The 21,784-nt window shown below is 38.1% G+C and overlaps 2 protein-coding genes across 2 annotated transcripts in view; both read left to right on the top strand.

Annotated features, from left to right (window-relative positions):
- Window positions 1-9,529, top strand: part of LOC123538447 (zinc finger CCCH domain-containing protein 15-like) — a 34,196-nt gene extending 24,667 nt beyond the window's left edge. Inside the window, exons 8-11 of the mRNA XM_045322553.2 lie at window positions 4,368-4,436; window positions 5,775-5,852; window positions 6,882-7,128; window positions 7,561-9,529. Coding sequence (XP_045178488.2) covers window positions 4,368-4,436; window positions 5,775-5,852; window positions 6,882-7,128; window positions 7,561-7,763 — 597 coding nt within the window. The 3' untranslated portion in view covers window positions 7,764-9,529. The remainder of the gene's footprint in view (window positions 1-4,367; window positions 4,437-5,774; window positions 5,853-6,881; window positions 7,129-7,560) is intronic.
- A 5,709-nt stretch (window positions 9,530-15,238) lies between these two features.
- LOC123538117 (uncharacterized) lies at window positions 15,239-15,883 on the top strand. Its single transcript, XM_045322084.1, has one exon. It carries the CDS (start codon window positions 15,239-15,241, stop codon window positions 15,881-15,883), a length of 645 nt encoding a protein of 214 aa, XP_045178019.1.
- The last annotated feature ends 5,901 nt before the right edge of the window (window positions 15,884-21,784 follow it).

The raw sequence follows: 21,784 nt of genomic DNA, 5'->3' as shown, positions 1-21,784 counted from the left end.
CAAATTGTATTATATTTGGCTGTAAATTTTTTCTGCGATTTATTCTCACTGTTTTTTCAAAAACATGCTGCATTATTCTCATATTGTTTAAAAAGTCGATAGATCAAAATTGTTTAGTTTACGACGCATGAAACATCTAATAAGAAATCACTATACACATCGAACTTGTCCCGAACCAGTATGCGGAAATACTGTGGCCTAATGCTTCAAGATTGTCTAAAAATATTTGCAGATATCGTGATAAAGCAAATATTTCGATTGTTTTATAATTCATAAATGTAAGGATAACGCATGTTTTTTCGTGTTATAACGTCTACAGAATCCCGAGGGATTCTGAAGATGTTATAAAACAAAAATATCATGCGCTTATGCTATTCTAGCATAAAACGTGGAAAAAACACAATAAATGAATACATTATCCCTCAACGTCATTAAATTTCCATGAAATGCGCAGGAGTATCAGAGTTGTTTTTTTCAAGTTGACGTCATTTCCATTTGAATTATCCGTTTTGGGGCAGTAATACGTTTACGCTTTGCCACGGAATGCACATATATAAAAAGGTGTTATAACAGCACGTGAGCGCGAGAATCTCTCTGTTAACATACGTTTTCTCTCCTTTTAAAACACCCCCAAAACGTGACAAGAACAACAGTTTTATGCTAGAATATACAATCACGTATGAGTGAGAAAGTTACGTTAAGTAATTTCGGTAGTTACCGCAGGAAGTGCCGAAAATACCATTTCCACCAAATTTTCTGCGAGATAAGCAGCGCGTAAGTACATAAATTCCACTACAATAAATTAAACCTTTCCTATACTTGCACAACCCTTGAAAAGAATTTTGGATCGTTGCCAAATCTTGTTCACATTAAGTCTGAGACTTGTCTTACAATTTTAGGCAGTTTGGTACACCATACGTACAAAAATCATTGTCCGCACATTGCACTTCTTTTATGTATGCTGAAAATAGCAATATGTACAGATTTTTTTCGTTTTAATACATGAGGTGGTCAAGTTTGAAAACAGATTTTGTAATAAGTTTAGTTCTATATTTAGTAAGACAATTCTCCTATGCACTAATTGGAACTTTGAACTAACTTTTGCCATTCATGAATTTTTAATAAAGTATTTTGAAAGGATTTATAAATCTAACCAAAAATTTGGAAAAATACAGGTAAAATATCTTCTTTGTTTATTTCCAAATTTTAGTTTTACTTTTTATACAGCTACTTTTAGTTCAGGTCTTGCAAACTGAGCTGTTTTTGTATTCTAAAACAGCTGCATTTGAAAGATTTTGTTCACTATATTTTCACACTTCAAATGAAGGTCACTCTAAATTCAAGATGGAGGAAGTACCTTAAACCAGTCACATTCTACTGGGCATTGTGCTTACTGCTACAAGTAGACACCGCCGTTTATATGACTGAAAAATTGTTGAAAAAGACATTAAACCCGAACACACAAACACACAAATACTATCAACTCTAATATACTACTGCCATTAACTTATTTTCAAACCAAGAGACATTCTGTTAAACATGCTGGGATTAATTGCAACCTGGCCAGAGAGTTAAGGTTACTGATTTTGAATCGCTTGTTACTGTGGGGTTGGTTATTTAAGGAATTTATCCAGCTGGTTTGTGAAAGGTCAGTGGTTTTACCCAGTTTTCTGAAATGATATCTGGAGAAGGTAAGTTACAGTAATTGCACAACAAAATTTATAATTTCATTGAAAATTTCTTTTTCTTTACAACATAATGGGCATAGTATATCTTTAGGTTTTAGAATAATTTTGAGTATTTGATCATTAGCTTGACTATTCAGAGAATAGGTAGAGCTATTGGACTCACCCATGCGTTAATGTCGGCTTCCGCATCCCGATTTGGTTAAGTTTTTAGATCACCTGTCACAAAGTGACAAGGTGAGCTTTTGTGATCGCGCAGTGTCCGTTGTCCGTCCGTGCTTCCGTAAACTTTTGCTTGTGACCTCTCTAGAGGTCACATTTTTCATGAGATCTTTATGAAAGTTGGTCAGAATGTTCATCTTGATGATATCTAGGTCAAGTTCGAACTGGGTCACGTGCCGTCAAAAACAAGGTCAGTAGGTCCAAAAATAGAAAAACCTTGTGACCTCTCTAGAGGCCATATATTTCACAAGATCTTCATAAAAATTGGTCAGAATGTTCATCTTGATGATATCTAGGTCAAGTTCGAAACTGGGTCACGTGCCGTCAAAAACTAGGTCAGTAGGTCTAAAAATAGAAAAACCTTGTGACCTCTCTGGAGGCCATATATTTCACAAGATCTTCATGAAAATTGGTCAGAACGTTCACCTTGATGATATCTAGGTCAAGATCGAAACTGGGTCACGTGCCATCAAAAACTAGGTCAGTAGGTCAAATAATAGAAAAACCTTGTGACCTCTCTAGAGGCCATATTTTTCATGGGATCTGTATGAAAGTTGGTCTGAATGTTCATCTTGATAATATCTAGGTCTAGTTCAAAACTGGGTCACGTGCAGTCAAAAACTAGGTCAGTAGGTCTAAAAATAGAAAAACCTTGTGACCTCTCTAGAGGCCATATATTTCATGAGATCTTCATGAAAATTGGTCAGATTGTTCACCTTGATGATATCTAGGTCAAGTTCGAAAGTGGGTCACGTGCCTTCAAAAACTAGGTCAGTAGGTCGAAAAATAGAAAAACCTTGTGACCTCTCTAGAGGCCATATATTTTACAAGATCTTCATGAAAATTGGTCAGAACGTTAACCTCAATGATATCTAGGTCAAATTGGAAACTAGGTCACGTGCCATCATAATCTAGATCAGTAGGTCAAATAATAGAAAAACCTTGTGACCTCTCTAAAGGCCATATTTTTCATGGGATCTGTATGAAAGTTGGTCTGAATCTTCATCTTGATGATATCTAGGTCGAGTTCAAAACTGGGTCACGTGTGGTCAAAAACTAGGTCAGTAGGTCTAAAAATAGAAAAACCTTGTGACCTCTTTAGAGGCCTTACTTGTGAATGGATCTCCATAAAAATTGGTCAGAATGTTCACCTTGATGATATCTAGGTCAGGTTTGAAACTGGGTCACATGCCTAAAAAAACTAGGTCAGTAGGTCAAATAATAAAAAAAACCTTGTGACCTCACTAGAGGCCATACTTTTCATGGGATCTGTATGAAAGTTGGTCTGAATGTTCATCTTGATGATATCTAGGTCAAGTTTGAAACTGGGTCAACTGCGGTCAAAAACTAGGTCAGTAGGTCTAAAATTATTAAAATCTTTTGTCCTCTCTAGAGGCCATATTTTTCAATGGGTCTTCATGAAAATTGACCTGAATATTCACCTTGATAATATCTAGATCTGTTTCAAAACTGGGTCACGTGCGGTCAAAAACTAGGCCAGTAGGTATAAAAATAGAAAAACCTTGTGACCTCTCTAGAGGCCATATTTTTCTTGAGATCTTCATGAAAATTAGTGAGAATGTACACCTTGATGATATCTAGGTAAAATTCAAAACAGGGTCACATACCTTCGAAAACTAGGTCAATAGGTCAAATAATAGAAAAACCTTGTGACGTCTCTAGAGACCATATTTTTCAATGGATCTTCATGAAAATTGGTCAGAATTTTTATCTTGATAATATCTAGGTCTAGTTCAAAACTGGGTCACATGAGCTCAAAAACTAGGTCACTATGTCAAATAATAGAAAAAACGATGTCATACTCAAAACTGGGTCATGTGGGAAGAGGTGAGCGATTCAGGACCATCATGGTCCTCTTGTTGTATGTAAGCTGGTATCTCAGTATCTACTTATGGGAATGGATTGAAACTTCACACACTTGTTCACTGTGATGATCTGATATGCATTGTACAGGTTCCATAACTCTATTTTGCTATGCCCCTTTTTCGACTAAGTCTTAAGTTTTCGATTTAGTTTTTGGTTAAGTTTTTGTATGTGAGCTGGTATCTCAGTACCTACCATTGGGAATTGTTCACTGGGATGGTCTTACTTGAAACTTTACACACTTGTTCGCTGTGATGATCTGACATGCGTTGCACATGTTCCATAGCTCTACTTTGCATTTTTACAAAATTTTGCCTCTTTTTGGACTTTGAAATTTTTGGTTAAGGTTTTGTATGTAAGCTGGTGTCTCAGTACCTACTAATGGCAATAAATTGAAATTTCACACAGTTGTCCATTGTCATGAGCTGATATGCATTGTACAGGTTCCTTAACCCTTTGTTGCAATTTTACAAAATTATGCCCTGTTTTCAGTTGACAAGGCTGTTGAATAGTCAAGCATTGCTGTCCTCTGACAGCTCTTGTTTAAGTATTGAAATCATCCTTTTACCATTACAGAGAGCTGCACTAGGTCTGAATACAACCAAAGTTACCTTGGAAACATTTTTGAAATGGAAGGAAAGAAAGGTGAGAGAAAACTAATGCTAGTATACTTACCCTTTACCTTGCTACTTTCTAAAATGGACTGGTCCATCATTCAGTTTGGACAGTACCACTAATTATTCAAAGGGGTGTTCCTTGAAAATTTACTGTCTGAATAGCAAACATTGCAGACCATAATAATCTTAAAAATCACTTGCCACCAGCAGGCTAATGGTTAAAATAACCCGCTCAAGCTTGTTTAGTAAAATATATCTTTATTTATCAAATTTAGTTTAAGTGAAAATGAACCTTTTATGCCCCCAAAGGGAGGCATATAGTTTTTGAACCGTCTGTCCATCTGTCGGTCTGCCAGTCTGTCCGCAATTTTCATGTCCGGTCCATATCTTTGTCATCGATGGATGGATTTTCAAATAACTTGGCATGAATGTGTACCACAGTAAGACAACGTGTCGCGCGCAAGACCCAGGTCCGTAGCTCAAAGGTCAAGGTCACACTTAGACGTTAAAGGTCATTTTTCATGATAGTGCATTCGTGTCCGGTCCATATCTTTGTCATCCATGGATGGATTTTCAAATAACTCGGCATGAATGTGTACCACAGTAAGACGACGTGTCGCGCGCAAGACCCAGGTCCGTAGCTCAAAGGTCAAGGTCACATTTAGACGTTAAAGGTCATTTTTCATTATAGTGCATTCGTGTCCGGTCCAAATCTTTGTCATCCATGGATGGATTTTCAAATAACTTGGCATGAATGTGTACCACAGTAAGACGACCTGTCATGCGCAAGACCCAGGTCCGTAGCTCAAAGGTCAAGGTCACACTTAGACGTTAAAGGTCATATTTCATGATAGTGCATTGATGGGCGTGTCCGGTCCATATCTTTGTCATTCATGCATGGATTTTAAAATTATTGGGCATGAATGTGTACCACAGTAAGACAACGTGTCGCGCGCAAGACCCAGCTCCATAGGTCAAAGGTCCTAAACTCTAACATCGGCCATAACTATTCATTCAAAGTGCCATCGGGGGCATTAGTCATCCTATGGAGACAGCTCTTGTTTTTAAATTTTTCGCCACAAATGTGAATGAATAACCTTTAAAAGTATATTGATTGAATTTAGAAATCTCATGAATTTTTTCTTAACTACCCTAAACACTGTTACATAAATCTGAAAATAATTTTATGTATTTGCTTACTCCCCATTTGGAAAGTCAAAAGTCTTCCTTTAGTTCTCTGAAAGGGTACAATTAATGAACCCATTGCAAAGAGAAACCAATTGTTGATTGATTGTATAGACCGTAAATGTGATAATCAATTCCTTCTTTGGAAAGGCATCTGTTATAAATGTGTTTGGTTTTTTAGCGAAAAGAAAAGATGAAGATTCAGAAGTCAGCACAGGAGAAAAAGAAGAGTGACTTTAAACAGGGGAAAGCATTTGGAGTAAGTGTGTCGGTTTATCTTTTACTCCATTAGGTAAATTATCTTACCTGGTACATGTATATATTTATTGGCTGTAACATTGTTCTATATATAATTGCAGTTTTTAGTTCTCTACTGGTTGAAAACCTGTTTCTGATGCTATAGGTTTGCCTGGCGTCATTCTGTTATCTATCAATTGATTTTGGTATTACTTGGCACAGATGTTCACTAAGATGAGACAATATATTATGTTTGAAACCTAGACCTGTAGCTCAAATGTCAAGGTCAGAGAGGTCAAAGGTTCACAAGACCATTTTTGTCTGGTTGATAACTGATATTCATCAAGGATTTTAATTTTACTTGGCACACATATTCCCAATTGATGTTTAATGCAAGTCCCAGATGACTGGTCAAAGGTGGAGGGCTCACTTTGAGTTCAAAGATTTTAGGGCATTTAAGCATTCGATTTTTTCTTTTTATCTGTGGATGGCTATTATAATAACTTATTCACCATAACAAGACAGTGTATTGCATGCAAGCAAATCCTTGGACCCTAGCTCAAACTTAGGGGTGTTAAACTGTTCTCAATATTTCAGTTAAACCATTTACTACAATTTATAAGAACATATAATTTGTACCTACCGTAATTTACTGTACAGAATATTTAAACAAAATTTTAGGACTATGAAAAGCAGTGAAGAAGTACTATGCTGGCTGCCTGTTTTTGCTAAATTCATTTATATTCAGGTATACTGTCAGTAGAGATAAATACCAGATTGGATGCTGTGGTAGACTGGTAACACTGTCTGACTACAAAATCACTGGAAACACATACATATGGAAAAAAACAAGTATATTTAAGGCTGTTGCTCAAAACTGCAGTCTGGTTACCAGTAGTGGACTGTGTCATGCTTGGCAATACTTCCTTTCTCTGAAAAATGACATGATCAGGTGACATTAGAAATACTGTGGTAACACAGTTTTTCAAGGGATAGGAAACACAATATGATTTCTTATGTAAGTAAGTTCCATATTTTTAAATTTATCCAGATCAGTGGACGAGAAATGTTCGAGTTCAACCCCGACCTTGTGCAGGGTGATGATGAAGAAGCTACGGAAGATTACCTGGAGCGTGAGGACCAGGAAGAGGATGAGGGCGGTGCTAATGTTAAAGAAATTGATGTTGGCATGTTTGTGCCGACTGAAATAGATGGCACAGGAACACGAGCAGAACAACGGACAGCAGAGACTACAGCAGAAGGGACTGTGCCCACCATGAATGGAGTTGTCGGTGATGGTGAGATTTATTGTGTACCCTTTATCTGTTATCTGCAATTCACTTTATAGTCCCTGCCACAATGTCAAGTAAGCCTGTTTTGTGAGGTTTTGATTTTAAAAAAGATTTTTGAATGAAATTAAAGAAAAACAATTCTGCCAATCACATTTGTTCCCTTTTGCAGATAAGTTTGCATCATTTTGATAATGTTGGATAGGCAGTATTTAAAATAATCGGTTTCTAATTCGGACCAGTCTACAATCAACCCACAAATAGATAAAATGCAAATGAAACTTACTAGAAAATTATGTTTGGATAATTTTGATATGGTACTAAATCTGTTGGAATGTATGTTTGATTCTTTATTCATGTGGTGGGAAATAATTCAAGAAAAAATACCTTTATTTAAAATTTTCAACAAAAAAGTCAGTCATGAAAGAATTGCTGTTGCAGATGAAGCAAATAAAATGGATGAGGCAGGTGCATTACCAATGGCAACAGGCGGCACGGGAGATACTGCCGATGGAGCTATCGCTATTGCAATGGCTGCAACAAAAGATGGTGATATGAACATTGAAATTGACGAGGATTTGTTTGATGGTGAAGACCTTGATGCTGTTGAAGAAGATTTAGAAACGCTCGATCTTGAAGATTGACATCGGCAAAATGGTGTTAATGTTTACACCAAGAAACCTTTGGCTACCTGGGAACTTACACTTACATGCATTACCAGTGCTGCCTCCTGACGGCAGTTTAAATATGAGCCATGCCATGGGAAAACCAACATAGTGGGTGTGCGACCAGCATGGATCCAGACCAGCCTGCGCATCCGCGCAGTCTGGTCAGGATCCATGCTGTTCGCTAACAGTTTCTCCAATTCCAATAGGCTTTAAAAGCGAACAGCATGGAGCCTGACCAGACTGCGCGGATGCGCAGGCTGGTCTGGATCCATGCTGGTCGCATACCCACTATGTTGGTTTTCTCATGTCACGGCTCATATATAGAACCACACTGTGTATTTTATTTGAAAATAGCATTTATAAAACAATAATGTCATTTTGAATAAGAAGCAGAAAGGTAGCCATTTAATATACCTGGACGTCAAAAACAAGATGTGTTAAGTTGAAAGAAAAATGAATAAAGTGCTTTAGAAAATAAGATAAATGATAATTTTAATTTATGAGAAAGTCAAGCAGCAGATGTTTATAGTCTAAACTAGCATGGGAGTACTTTCCATTTGATTTCATCCAGGTCATGTCATGAGGTTTTGTGAATTATCATGAGGTATAATGAACATGTGTTTAAAAAAAGTCATCATTCATTAGTCAGTAGCTGGCATTTGCAACTTTTTTGTTGCAGCTTTTTCTGGGTAGCCAGAGTATAAGTTGACTGTTTCTGAGCGAGATTTTTCTCTGTAATACAATACGTATGGTGTTCCGATATGGCCATTGTACTGTTGACACCTGTAGAGGTAAGGGGGATATTGTGTTATCTTGCTGTCGCATCGTTCTGTCGTGCTGTCACATTGTGTTATCGTAATATCACCCTTATCTCTACAGGAGTGGACAGTATGACAGTACAATGGCCCTGTTGGAACTCTGTAAATACCTCTTGTATGCCAAATGGTTGTTCAGTTTAGCAGTGACACTGACTGACAGACAGACAGACAGACAGACAGACAGACAGACAGACAGACTAGAGACCTTTTCCTTATCTTCAGTTCATGAAAGTAAAAATATAATGTTACATTATGTGAAATACTAGTCTTGTTTAACTAAATTTGTCAGTTCAGTATTTAAAGTTTTCAGCATTTTGAAGATTTTTGATTAACAGTGAATGAAAGTGTTCCATTTTAGTGCATCTGCACTTAAAGTTTTGAGTAATAAGTTCATGAGAAAACTGTTTCATACACATACATTTAGTAATACCTCAAGTGCTGTTAATCTATTGTAATATAGCTGTTTTTAAAGTTAATATACATAAAAGTACTTATAATTTAAAAGTATGACTTTGGATAAATGTCTATATACTGTCAAACTTGTGTTCTGTGGCCATTATAGTAACTGCAGACCTAATTATGGAATTTCTGTTATTGTTCAGAAATTATTTAGAAATAACCAGGGAACTCATTTTATTGGAATATAATAAAAATTGATAGGCTTCTTTTACAATTATAGTTCTAATATTATTGAGGAAATAATTTATACATGTTGAATTGAACACATTGGAGTTTTCATCACTGCCATGAAAATGTATGTTTTAGTACATTATTGCAAATCTTATAGAAAAGCAAGTGTTCATGTTGAATAAAGGGAAGTAACTGACACAAGTTTGGCTGTATGTTATGGAGTGTTATATTTTTCTCATTCTCTGCTCATCCCTGTACATTGGAATATGGAGAAAGTAAACAATTTGTACAGTTTGTATTGTTTCTCTTGTTTTCACTGTATTAAACCGTCTGCTCAGAATGTTGATACAGGGTCTACTGGAAATCCATATTGGCATTGTTAATTGATAAGTCCCTTCTGTAGTAATAATTTAGAAATGTTTAGCTTGGGATCAAACCTTTAACCATTATAACAATAAGCATACTGATTGCACAACAACCCAGGACTGACTGAATGACTTCAGAGAAGTTTAGTGATTGGCTTAACATCAGACAGCCTCGAGACTTTGCCTGGTATTCATCTACCTGGGTTCAATTCTCAGTGACAATAAAAAATACATATGAAATGGTTTTTGGTAACCACAAGTATCTAAAACTGCTTATCCTTCAAACTTTCCTTAAGTACTTTAAAACCTTTTGTTTTGCTTCTCAGTAATGTTTTTAGCCCACCATCATCAGATGGTGGGCTATTCAAATCACTGCATCCATCCGTCCGTTAACAATTTCTTGTTATCACATCTCCTCAGAAACTACTAGGGGGATTTTGACCAAACTTTGTCAGAATGATGTATTGGTACCCTAGTTGTGTCCCCCTGAAAATCAGACTGGTTCAATAATTTTTGAGTGAGTTATGGCCCTTTGTTTCTTTTCATAATTTACATACTATATTATATAGGGAAAAACTTTGAAAATCTTGTCAAAAACCACAGTGCCTAGGGCTTTGATATTTGGTATGTAGCATCATCTAGTGGTCTTCTACCAAGATGATTCAAATTATTTCCCTGGGGTCGAATATGGCCCCGGCCTGGGGGGTAGGGAAAAAATTTGAAAAACCTCTTGTCCAAAACCACAGGGTCTAGGGCTGTGATATTTTGTATATGACATCATCTAGTGGTTCTCTCCCAAGTTTGGTCAAATTATCCCCCTAGGGTCAAATATGGCCCCACCCCAGGGGTCACATGGTTCATATAGACTTATATAAGGAAAAACTTTTAAAATCTCTTGTCCATAACCTACACCATTCAGATATTGACCACATGTATAGTTTTGAGTGGCAAAATGAACCTTGACATGAGTTGACCTAGTGACCTACTTTCACATTTCTGTAGCTATAGCCTTCAAATTTGGACCACATGCATAGGTTTGTGTACCGAAACAAACTTTGACCTTGACATTGACCTAGTGACCTACTTTCACATTTTTGAAGGTACAGGCTTCAAATTTGGACCACATGCATAGTTTTGTGTTCCGAAATGAAATTTGATCTAGAGACCTACTTTCACATTTCTCAAGCTACAGCCTTCAAATTTTGACCACATACATAGTTTTGTGTACGGAAATGAACTTTGACTTTGAATTTGACCTAGTGACCTACTTTCACATTTCTGAAGCTACAGGTTTCAAATTTGGACCACATGCATAGTTAGTGTTCTGAATTGAAATTCTGACATTGATTTTTACCTAGTACCTACTTTCACATTTCTCAAGCTACAGTCTTCAAATTTGAAGCACATGCATAGTTTTGTGTACCGAAATGAACTTTGACCTTGAAATTGATCCAGTGACCTACTTTGACATTCTCTAGCTACAGCTTTCAAATTTGGACCACATGCATTGACCACATGCACAGTGTTGTGTACCGAAATGAAATTTGACCTTGAGCTAGTCTTTAAATTTGGAACATTTAAAAATGGCTCATTGGTGGGCGCCAAGATCACTCTGTGATCTCTTGTTTTTTATACTCCCGAAGGGAGGCATATAGTTGAACCATCTGTCGGTCTGTCCGCAATTTTCGTGTCCGGTCCATATCTTTGTCATCCATGGATGGATTTTCAAATAACTTGGCATGAATGTGTACCACAGTAAGACGACGTGTCGCGCGCAAGACCCAGGTCCATAGCTCAAAGATCAAGGTCACACTTAGACGTTAAAGGTCATATTTCATGATAGTGCATTGATGGGCGTGTCCGGTCCATATCTTTGTCATTCATGCATGGATTTTAAAATTATTGGGCATGAATGTGTACCACAGTAAGACGACGTGTCGTGCAGAAGACCCAGGTCCGTAGGTCAAAGGTCCTAAACACTAACATGGCCATAACTATTCATTCAAAATGCCATCGGGGGCATGTGTCATCCTATGGAGACAGCTCTTGTTTTACTTGTAACTGCCAGACTGGTAAAGCAAGTAATATTTGATTTAATCTATTTTAAGATTATTATACCCCTAGGGACAAAGTATATGGGAGATATATTGGAGTCTGACATTTCCATAAAACTTAATAAATTATTTACCTCATAAAGTGTGCAGAGAGTAACCAATGTCAATAGTCCAAGGTCAATGTAACTGTGAGGTAAAATAGCTTAACTTTAATGCAAAAATATGTGTGTCCCCTATCTTCTTAAACCATAAAACTAGACAAATTGTTAATGTCATCTAAACGACTTGCAGAGTGTATAACCCAGGTCTCTAGATCCAAGATCAAAGTCACAAAGGTCAAAAAATGTATTTTGTCTCCTTATCTTAAGAAGTGCATGACCTAGGGCTCAATTTTACACTTAAAGGTCAAAGGTCATATGCTTATGTCCAAGTGGCAACAGGGAGTATTGATCACAAAGACCATTTTTCAGAATACTGGCATACAGTGATCAAACTTTGTAAGATGAAAGCCTATGGTCAGTAGATGACCAATTTTGTTTTGGGGGTAAGTAGGTGGGTGTCCAAGTTACCCTGAGAATTGTCTGTGTTAAGTGTGTTTAATTGTTATGCCCCCAGCATCTACTGATGCGGGAGGCATATAGTGATTGTCCTGTCCGTCCGTTCATCCGTTCGTTCATTCGTCCGTCCGTATGAGGTTAACCAAATGGGACCGTTTCGTCTAGCATCAATACCCCTTACTAGAATGACGATACTAAAGCAGATGTAACCTGTGACCATTTCTCATCATCAGACATCACCTGACTTCAGTTTGACCTTGACCTTGACCTCATTTTGGACTTAGGTTGCTTTATATGGACCATCTCTTGGTTAACCAAATCGGACCGTTTCATCTAGCATCAATACCCCTTACTAGAATGACTTGATACTAAAGCAGATGTAACCTGTGACCATTCCTCATCTTCAGACATCACCTGACCTCAGTTTGACCTTGACCTCATTTTGGACTTAGGTTGCTTTATATGTGCCATCTCTTGGTTAACCAAATCCGACCGTTTCGTCTAGCATCAAAACCCCTTACAAGAATGAATTGATACTAATACAGATGTAAACTGTGACCATTCCTGATCTTCAAACATCACCTGACCTCAGTTTGACCTTGACCTTGACTCGTTTTGGACTTAGGTGCAAAATCTATCGACAAGGATGCCACTGGGGGCATCAAGCGTTTATTGAACGCAGCTTCTTGGTTTAGCACCATTTCAGTTCTGTAATGGAAGGCAGTTAATCTACAAGTGTTCCTGGATTCTGTGCCTGTACTCTGCAAGTAACTGCCAGCTTCTCCACATGAAACGAGGTGGAGGGCAAAATTACTTCAGACATGTCTTTAATAAATACTGTGAAAGCATAAAATTTAGTGGGGACTAATTTTAGCAGTTTATACTTCAAGAAATTCAATCCCAACAAACAAGTAAAATTTCTATTTATGTTATTACCATTAATTCATATCCCCATAAAATAGCCTTTTTGGCCAGAACCATTTATGAGCCAATGAGAGTAAGTGATTCCATAGTAATCATTGAGAACATACCCCTTGCTCAGTGATCTAACCCATGATCCATGCATCTACACTGCCCCCACCACCCCCAGTTAGACTAAGCTGTCTTTTTTTGATCAGTGGATGACCCTAATATTTAGGTGTAGAAGGCCTTGTTGAACAACAAGGTCACAGTAACCAAGTAACTAAGTTTCTAAGCAGTAACTGGAGAATGTTTTGGCCTATGGCTGTCACTCTATTGTTACACTATTTGAGGTTAGAGGATTACCCATATCAGTCTTGGTGCTATAAGGTAAAAGGTCATTCACAATGACGAGGCTGATACCTGTTCCGAAGTAATCAGTGTGTTGAGCCTTGAACTTGCCAGATACTAGCCTGTGAAGTTTATGGCAGTAGGTTCAAATGCTCTCAAGTTCTTGCTTAGAAACCACCCCCTGACTGTATCTGTCACTAGTTTTTGACCTCTTGACCACCAAATTAAAAGGGTTTATTACTGACCACCGGCAATCACCCTGTGAAATTGACATCTGTAGGCACAAGCATCTTCGAGCTGTTGACCAGAAAACATTTCTAGTCTCAAAGTCATCATGACCTTTACATTGACCTACTTACTCCCAAAATGGTAAGGAGTTCACTGTCTACTGACAAAAGGCAATCATACTATGTTGTTAAACAGCCATAGACCCAAGCATTCTATAACAACCTTTCCCACAACATCATAGCATGCATTAAGTTCGCTGTCTAGGGAACCGATTCCGGTTCTCTAGCCATACGGAACCGATTCCGGTTCTCTAGCCACTGCCTAAATGCCTAAAAATGGCGATAAATGTATTTATGAGCATGAATATTGGATGAATTTCTTAATTAGCAAGTGATTAATCATAGTTAACAACATGAAGGCCTGAGTAGGGTTTAGATATGTTAAAATGGAGAAAAAAGTGAAGGTCTTCCAAAATATTACCCCAATCGGCCAACTGGTGCTTTCAATAACTTTTTTGTTTTCCAATCTATTTAGCCAACAGTTCATACTGATTAAAGCCGAAACATAATTCTCTGGACAGGCCATTTTGAAATTAAGGGAAAACTGCAAACACAGTTTTCAGAAAATTCCCGACAAAGAAACATCGTTTTTCGCCATTTTGACTCCCACAACAACAACTCCTTACATAAATACTCCCACAACAACACTTTACGTTCGACCCCCTGTTATTGCAAAGAACAGAGAAATGTAACAGTCCTTTAAAAATGGTGAGTGTTTAAAGGCGTTGAACTGTCCAAAGTATGGCCCCTTATGCAGGCCCTTTCCAGAGTTCAATAAATATGTGAGCAAATTGATGATGTTTTTGTAGACTTACATATATATATTTTATATGCTGGTTAATTTTCATGTAAAACAACTCTTTCTATGATTTGGTGATGTTCGAATTTTTTATGCCCCCCCCCCCCCCCCCTTTCGAAGATTCAAAGAAGGATGGGTAGATCTATATTGTTTTGCAGTCGGTCAGTCTGTCGGTCGGTCGGAATGTAGACCAATCCGTTTACGGATGATAACTCAAGAACCCTTGGGCCTAGGATCGTGAAAGTTGATAGGGAGGTTGGTCATCACCAACAGATGACCCCTATTGATTTTGAGATCAGCATGTCAAAGGTCAAGGTCACAGTGACCCTGAACAGTTAAACGGTTTCTGGATGATATCCCAAGAATGCTTGGGCCTAGGATCATCAAAGATGATAGGGAGATTGGCCATGACCAGCAGATGACCCCTTTTGATTTTGAGGTCAGTAGGTCACAGTGTCCGCGAGCTAGATACGTTCAAAATATTGTAGTGTTAATTACGCTAGTATGCACGTTACGTCTTACCGCGTTTATGACGTCAACGTCACTTCCGACGTTATGATATGTTGTTATTGTTATGTATGCTATCAAGAGATTCAGAATACAGATACGCACTGACACAACGCATTTTATTGTTTCTTTGCTGGATCTTACTTATGTTTTTGGTGCCGTGACCAGCTATTTTGAATAACCATGAATCTTCAGAAACTAATTTCAACACGAGAAGGTCAGCGCAGAGTTGTACAGAGGAAATTAGACAATATCACAAAGATACTTGGTATGCGGTGGAATGCAGAAACAGATGTGCTGATGTTTCAAACAACAAATATACCAATCAGAGCCATTACAACAAAACGTGAAATTTTACGACAAACGTCAAGATTGTATGATCCGCTAGGTCTGCTTAGTCCGGTTACCGTACGTGCTAAAATTATGTTACAACACATTTGGCAAGAGAAATTCGACTGGGATACTGAGTTACCAGCTGACATACAACATAGATGGGAAAACCTTGTGAATGACTTAAATACCATATCCACAACTAAATACAGACGATGTTACTTTGAAATCCCTGCCGCAGACGAGAAATCCCAGAAAGAAGCAGACATTTTACCCCTCACCCTACATGTTTTCGTAGGCACAAGCCAGTCTTCATATGGTGCTGCAGCATACCTCTGCAAGGGACAGCAATCATCACTTATCATGTCGAAGAATCGTGTAGCACCACTTAAGAAACTTACATTACCACGACTAGAACTAATGGCAGCTACAGTTGGTGCTCGATTAGCGAACCACATACAGAAGACACTTCAGCCCACAGATGTTTACTTCTGGTAAGATAGCCAAATCGTTTTATACTGGTTGGAAACAGCTAAACCCTTACCACGATTTGTCCAAAACAGAGTTAATGAAGTGAAAGAACTTACAAAGAACAGCAAATGGAAATACTGTCCCACCAACTCAAACCCCGCTGAATTACTTACCCGTGGAATTACAGCTAAGCAATATGCAAAGAACGAAAGTTGGCTTAATGGACCACCGTGGATCAACGACCCTTCCAATTGGCCTACATGGAGTACGAATGAAGCTTCAGTACTCGCAACTTTACACGACACTTCCGGTGCTAATCCCACGACTATACCTATGGAACCAGCGTTTACCTCCGGCATTCATCAAGTTATTGATATCAACAGATTCAGCACATACCAGAAGCTATTACGTGTAACAGCATACGTCATGAGATTTATACATAACTGTAGACATTCTAGCAGACGACTTGAACCCTTGTCCTACAGTGAACTTACACACGCAGAGAGAACATGGCTTTTAAATTGACAAACCATTACTTACCAGGAAGAAGTCATCAACATGAAATCCAGTAAATCACGCTCAGAACTTGTCAAGCAACTAAGATTATTCATCGACAATGATGGTGGAGTCCGCTGTGGAGGTAGAATTCACAACGCGCCGCTGGCCGAGAGTTCGAAATTTCCTTACCTGTTACCATCAAGGCATCCCTTGACCCATTTGATTGTTCTTGATTGCCACCAGAGAGTGTTACATGCGGGCGTTGATTCTACTATCACTTACATTCGCCAGAAGTTCTGGATCCCAGCCATTCGTCAATGTGCAAAGACAATCATTCGAAAATGTGTCATACAGTACTGTTCACAGTAACAGGTGTCGACTTCACAGGCGCACTGTACGTGAGAAGTAAGAATGAAACTGAAGAAAAGGCATATGTTTGTTTATTTACATGTGCATCCACACGAGCGGTTCACTTAGAAGTCGTCCGAGATTTATCCAAATAATCCTTTCTTCAAGCTTTTAGGAGATTCACCAGCCGGAAATCTCTACCACACGTCATGATCTCCGACAACGCTTCAACATTCATGGCTGCTTCTAACCATATAAGACGTCTGTTCGAGTCGCGGAAAGTACAAGATGCCCTTACCAGTCAAGGTACCACGTGGAAGTTCATACCCAAGCGCGCTCCATGGTTTGGCGGCTGGTGGGAGAGATTAATCGGGCTCACAAAGACAGCACTGAAGAAGACTCTTGGTCGTTCTTACGTTAACTTCGACATGCTACAGACGGTAGTTACCGAAATAGAAGCTGTTTTGAATGACCGGCCACTAACGTACGTCTCTTCCGGTATGAATTCAGAACCACTCACACCAGCACATCTTCTATATGGCAGACGCATTATAACATTACCATATCGACGACCCTAAAGATGAAACAGTCCCAAGTTCAATCCTTGGTGGACACCGTAACATTAATAAACAAGCCAAGATCCAGATAAAACTGATAAACAACTTCCGGAAACGATGGAGACACGAATATCTTACTGCTATCCGAGAGCAACATCGTACATCAGGGCGGAACAAACAATCCATAGCGGTAGGCGACGTTGTACAAGTTCATGATGAAGTTCCACGTGCACAATGGAAGTTGGCAGTCCATCTCTACCGGGCATACTCGTGCCCGGTAGAGATGGACTGGTTCGGTCAGCGAAAATTAGAACAGACAATGGTACTACTAATAGACCAATAGTAAAACTCTACCCTTTGGAAGTTACAGAACTGTAGATGTGATATACATCATTCGTGAAAAATGACACAGATACGATGTGAGAATGTTTCAATATAGTTGATTTAGACTACTTTAATACGATGGATTATTCTGTCAGTTTTAATACATTCTTGTGAAATAACGCGTATACATCATAGTGACTTAACTGGTATTTACATGAAGCTAATACCTGATATTATGGACTTTCGCATTTTTCAGTTTGCATGTAATATCGGAGACTTTACATTTGTTAACTTAAGCATTTAATAGTTATTTTCCTAGCAAAGACTTACAATTTACACATTACATGAGCATTATCTAAGATTTCGCGCCCCCAGTATGTCCGCGAGCTAGATACGTTCCAAGTATTGTAGTGTTAATTACGGTAGTGTGCACGTTACGTCTTACCGCGTTTATGACGTCAACGTCACTTCCGACGTTATGATATGTTGTTATTGTTATGTATGCTATCAAGAGATTCAGAATACAGATACGAACTGACACAACGCATTTTATTGTTTCTTTGCTGGATCTTACTTACACACAGTGACCTGGAACAGTTAAACGGTTTCCTGATAATATCTCAAGAATTATTGGGCCTAGGATCGTGAAAGTTGATAAGGAAGTTGGTAATCACCAGCAGATGACCCCTATTGATTTTGAGATAAGTAGATCAAAGGTCAAAGTCACAATGACCATGAACAGTAAAACGGTTTCCGGACGATAACTCAAGAACGCTTGGGCCTAGATTCAGGAAAATTGATGGGGAGGTTGGTCATGACCAGCAGATGACCCTTATTGAATTTGAGGTCATTAAGTCAATTAAACGGTTTCCGGACGATAACCGAAAAATTATTGGGCCAAGGGTCATGAAAGTTCAAAGAAAGGTTAATCATGACCAGCAATATGATCCCTATTGATTTTGAGGTCAGTAGGTCAATGGTCATGGTAGATCTATACATAGAGCTCTGAATTCGGCTACTCATATCGGGCCTCAGTCAAACGGCAGCATGTCAATACATGCGATCAGCTGTTTAGACGGCATAGAGGCTATGACTATGGTCATGGTTACAGTGACCCGGAACAGTTAAACCATTTCCGGATGATTACTTGAAAACGCTTGGGTCTAGGATCATGAAACTTGATAGAGAGGTTTGTCATGACCAGTAGATGACCCCTATAGATTTTGAGATCAGTAGGCCAAAGGTCAAGGTCACATTGACCGGAACAGTTAAACATTTTCCGGACGATAACTTGAGAACGCTTGGGCCTTGGATCACGAAACTTAATAAGAAGGTTGATTATGACCAGTAGATGACCCCTGTTGAATTTGAGGTTAATAGGTCAAGGTCACATTGAACCAGAATAGTAGAACTTTCGTTTACAGTGAGCAAATAATTTCTGCTTCTTGTGCTATTACTGAATGTATCAAGGTGGGCATTTCCTGTTCTATGAGCTCCTGTTTTCCAAAACCGGGACATAACTCTTAACCACTTCTGTGCCAAGGGCCGATTTTGGGCCGATGTTGTTTACTACGTTGAGTGCCAAGGGCCGATTTGGGCCGATCTAAACTGAACATTTACCCCGTTTATTTGATGTCAGTGTTATTATTTTCCAAGCAGATATACATACTATTGTCTCTATGGAAATGAAAACATAACAATCTTACTGGCATATTATGACGTCATTTTCGAGTTGACGTCACTTTAAAGACGTTAACGTATCAAAAGTTCCCGCCGAAATAATAAATACCTATCGTTGGTTTGGGTGTTGTACGACTGACCGAAGAAACGTGATAAAATGACTACAACGCACGTTTTGCGAGAAGAAATATTCAATTGAAATGTTTTTATTCAGTAAATCGAAATACATTGAACAAATTACTAAATATTATGTTGATAGTACTTGTTCAGCCTAGCAAACCATTTAAAAACTAAGATATTTCCTAATAAAAAGTCGAACAAAGTTCTATTGAATTAAACTGGAGGCATAAAATATTTTACTGAAAAAGTCCTTTTCACGCTCTGTGTAAGGAACTTCCAAGTGTCGTGCACTGCCTTTGAAATGTCTCGACAGTTTAACAAACTTGTAACCTATATCTTTCATAAAATCGTGATGAATATTTTACAGATATAAAAAATAATTGTGATCCTGAAATAAAGTAATACTTTGCAAGATTTTATTGTTAAGGTGCCTTCAGCTTGAGTAATGTTTACATTAATCTGAATCTAGAGAATGTTTACAGTTAGACCCCATTGAATTGTGTTTAGGGGTCTCATTGGCAGAGTGATAAAGGTCACTGACTTCGAATCACTTGACCTTCACCGTCGCTGGTTCGTTAGGGTGTTGAATTATTATATGTGAGGAAGCATCCGGCTGGCAAACGGAAGGTCAACGGTTCTAGAGAGTCGCCACATGACATACAATTATGTCGATCTGACTTTAAAAACCAAACAACATTTTATTTCATATTTAATATAATATGATTATACTTCATATCTCGAAGGAGACTGAATCAATATTCAAATAATTTGAACTGTATAAATAAGTGTGCGACTGTTCGAGACATTCCCCGTACGGTACCGATGTGATAAAAATACACTAGACATCCAATGAAGTATGAAATAATACTAAATATATATAAATGTGTGTGTTGTAATTAGTTTATAAAGATATTATAATCATTGCCGGTGTTGAAAAAAAAATGAAATCAAACAACGCATACAACGCGCACTCAAGTACAGACAAACAAATAAAAATATAGTTTTACCTATAATATTTGAAACGGTGTCGATATGAAAACAAAAGAACTTTTAATTAAAACTATGGTGTGTTTAGATATTGAATACTATTAGGATAATTAGGATATTTTCAAACTTATGTTGTTGTTTTTTTTTTAAATGAACGACGGAACACAGTTTCTACATTCATCTTTATCGTACAATGTATTGTTTGTTTGTTTATTTTTTTTTTGTGATTCATTTCCCTTTCATGGCTCTTTTTGAAATATAGAAAAGTAACGTTCACATTTTTAGTTGCACACGTGTTTCCATAGTAGAGGAAAGCCGAGTTAAGAGTAAAAAGTAGATTTTTAGGCTCACATTATAGTTACATTGTAACACCTCAGTACGTGAACTTTTATTTTTAAAATTAGAGAAGTCACACATGATATGCGCAACTCAATTTGCCTTTTCTTGCATGCTGGACAGGATTTTCCCGTGTTTTTGTCGGTGTTGGAAGAAACCTTCTTGCATACCAGACAGGTTTGCCGGTGCTGGAAAAACTCGTCATACACTTCGGGGTAAGTTCACATCGAAGCTCTAGGGTAGAGTAGAGACTGACACTGTACTCGATAACCCACTTGAACGGTATAAGTTAGTACACCATCGTATCTTCCCTGCTGAAGACCTGAACTCCGCAAACTCCATGGCGAGGTAGGGTTTACTGGTTCCTTGCTTTTATCACAGCGCTCAGTGTGCAGGGAAAAAAGTCTTACATACTTCCACGGCCCAATTTTTGATTGGTCAGTTACTTTACTGGTGGGGTAAGTATCATTTACACAACAGCCTACCCTTCCCTAGAGCTCCGATGTGAACTTACCCTCGGGGTTTAAGATGACTCACATACTGTAATTTATGAATGAATGCGTAAATTCATACGCTACTATGATGAAATAGTACTTAAAAGGAAATCATTTGTTATATTTAATTGAAGAATACGGTATGCAGGAAGAAGAACCTACCATTAGTTGGTGTGGATTGAAATTTATGACTCTCGGAGCCTTGATACCGCCTAAACAGTTACCCGAGAGCCATATATTTTCATTCGCATCTTCAAGCGGGCCGCATTACCGCAAAACAGTTACCCGAGAGTTACATATTTCTATCCGCACTTTCAACCATTGAAAAAAAATGATGAAAATGCTCGATTGTTTAATGAGAAATTGAAGGACACATTTTCGATAATAAATATGTCATCCGGTATATCGAATGTTACCGTAGAGGGATCGATCCCGATTTTCGTCGTTTCGCGCAGGATCGATTCCCTATCAATTTAAAGGTAGATTTTGGAATAAAAAACAACACTGCCCATATTTGTACTGATGTGCAAGACGCAAGTTATGTCACAAGGAAAAAGCGTATTCTTCCAAAGTCCGAAGTCAGA

Source organism: Mercenaria mercenaria, chromosome 18 (genome assembly GCF_021730395.1).
Source record: "Mercenaria mercenaria strain notata chromosome 18, MADL_Memer_1, whole genome shotgun sequence".
Classification (NCBI taxonomy): Eukaryota; Metazoa; Mollusca; class Bivalvia; order Venerida; family Veneridae; genus Mercenaria; species Mercenaria mercenaria.
The sequence above is the reverse complement of the archived record's forward strand: the minus strand, read 5'-3'. Positions and strand labels throughout refer to the sequence as shown.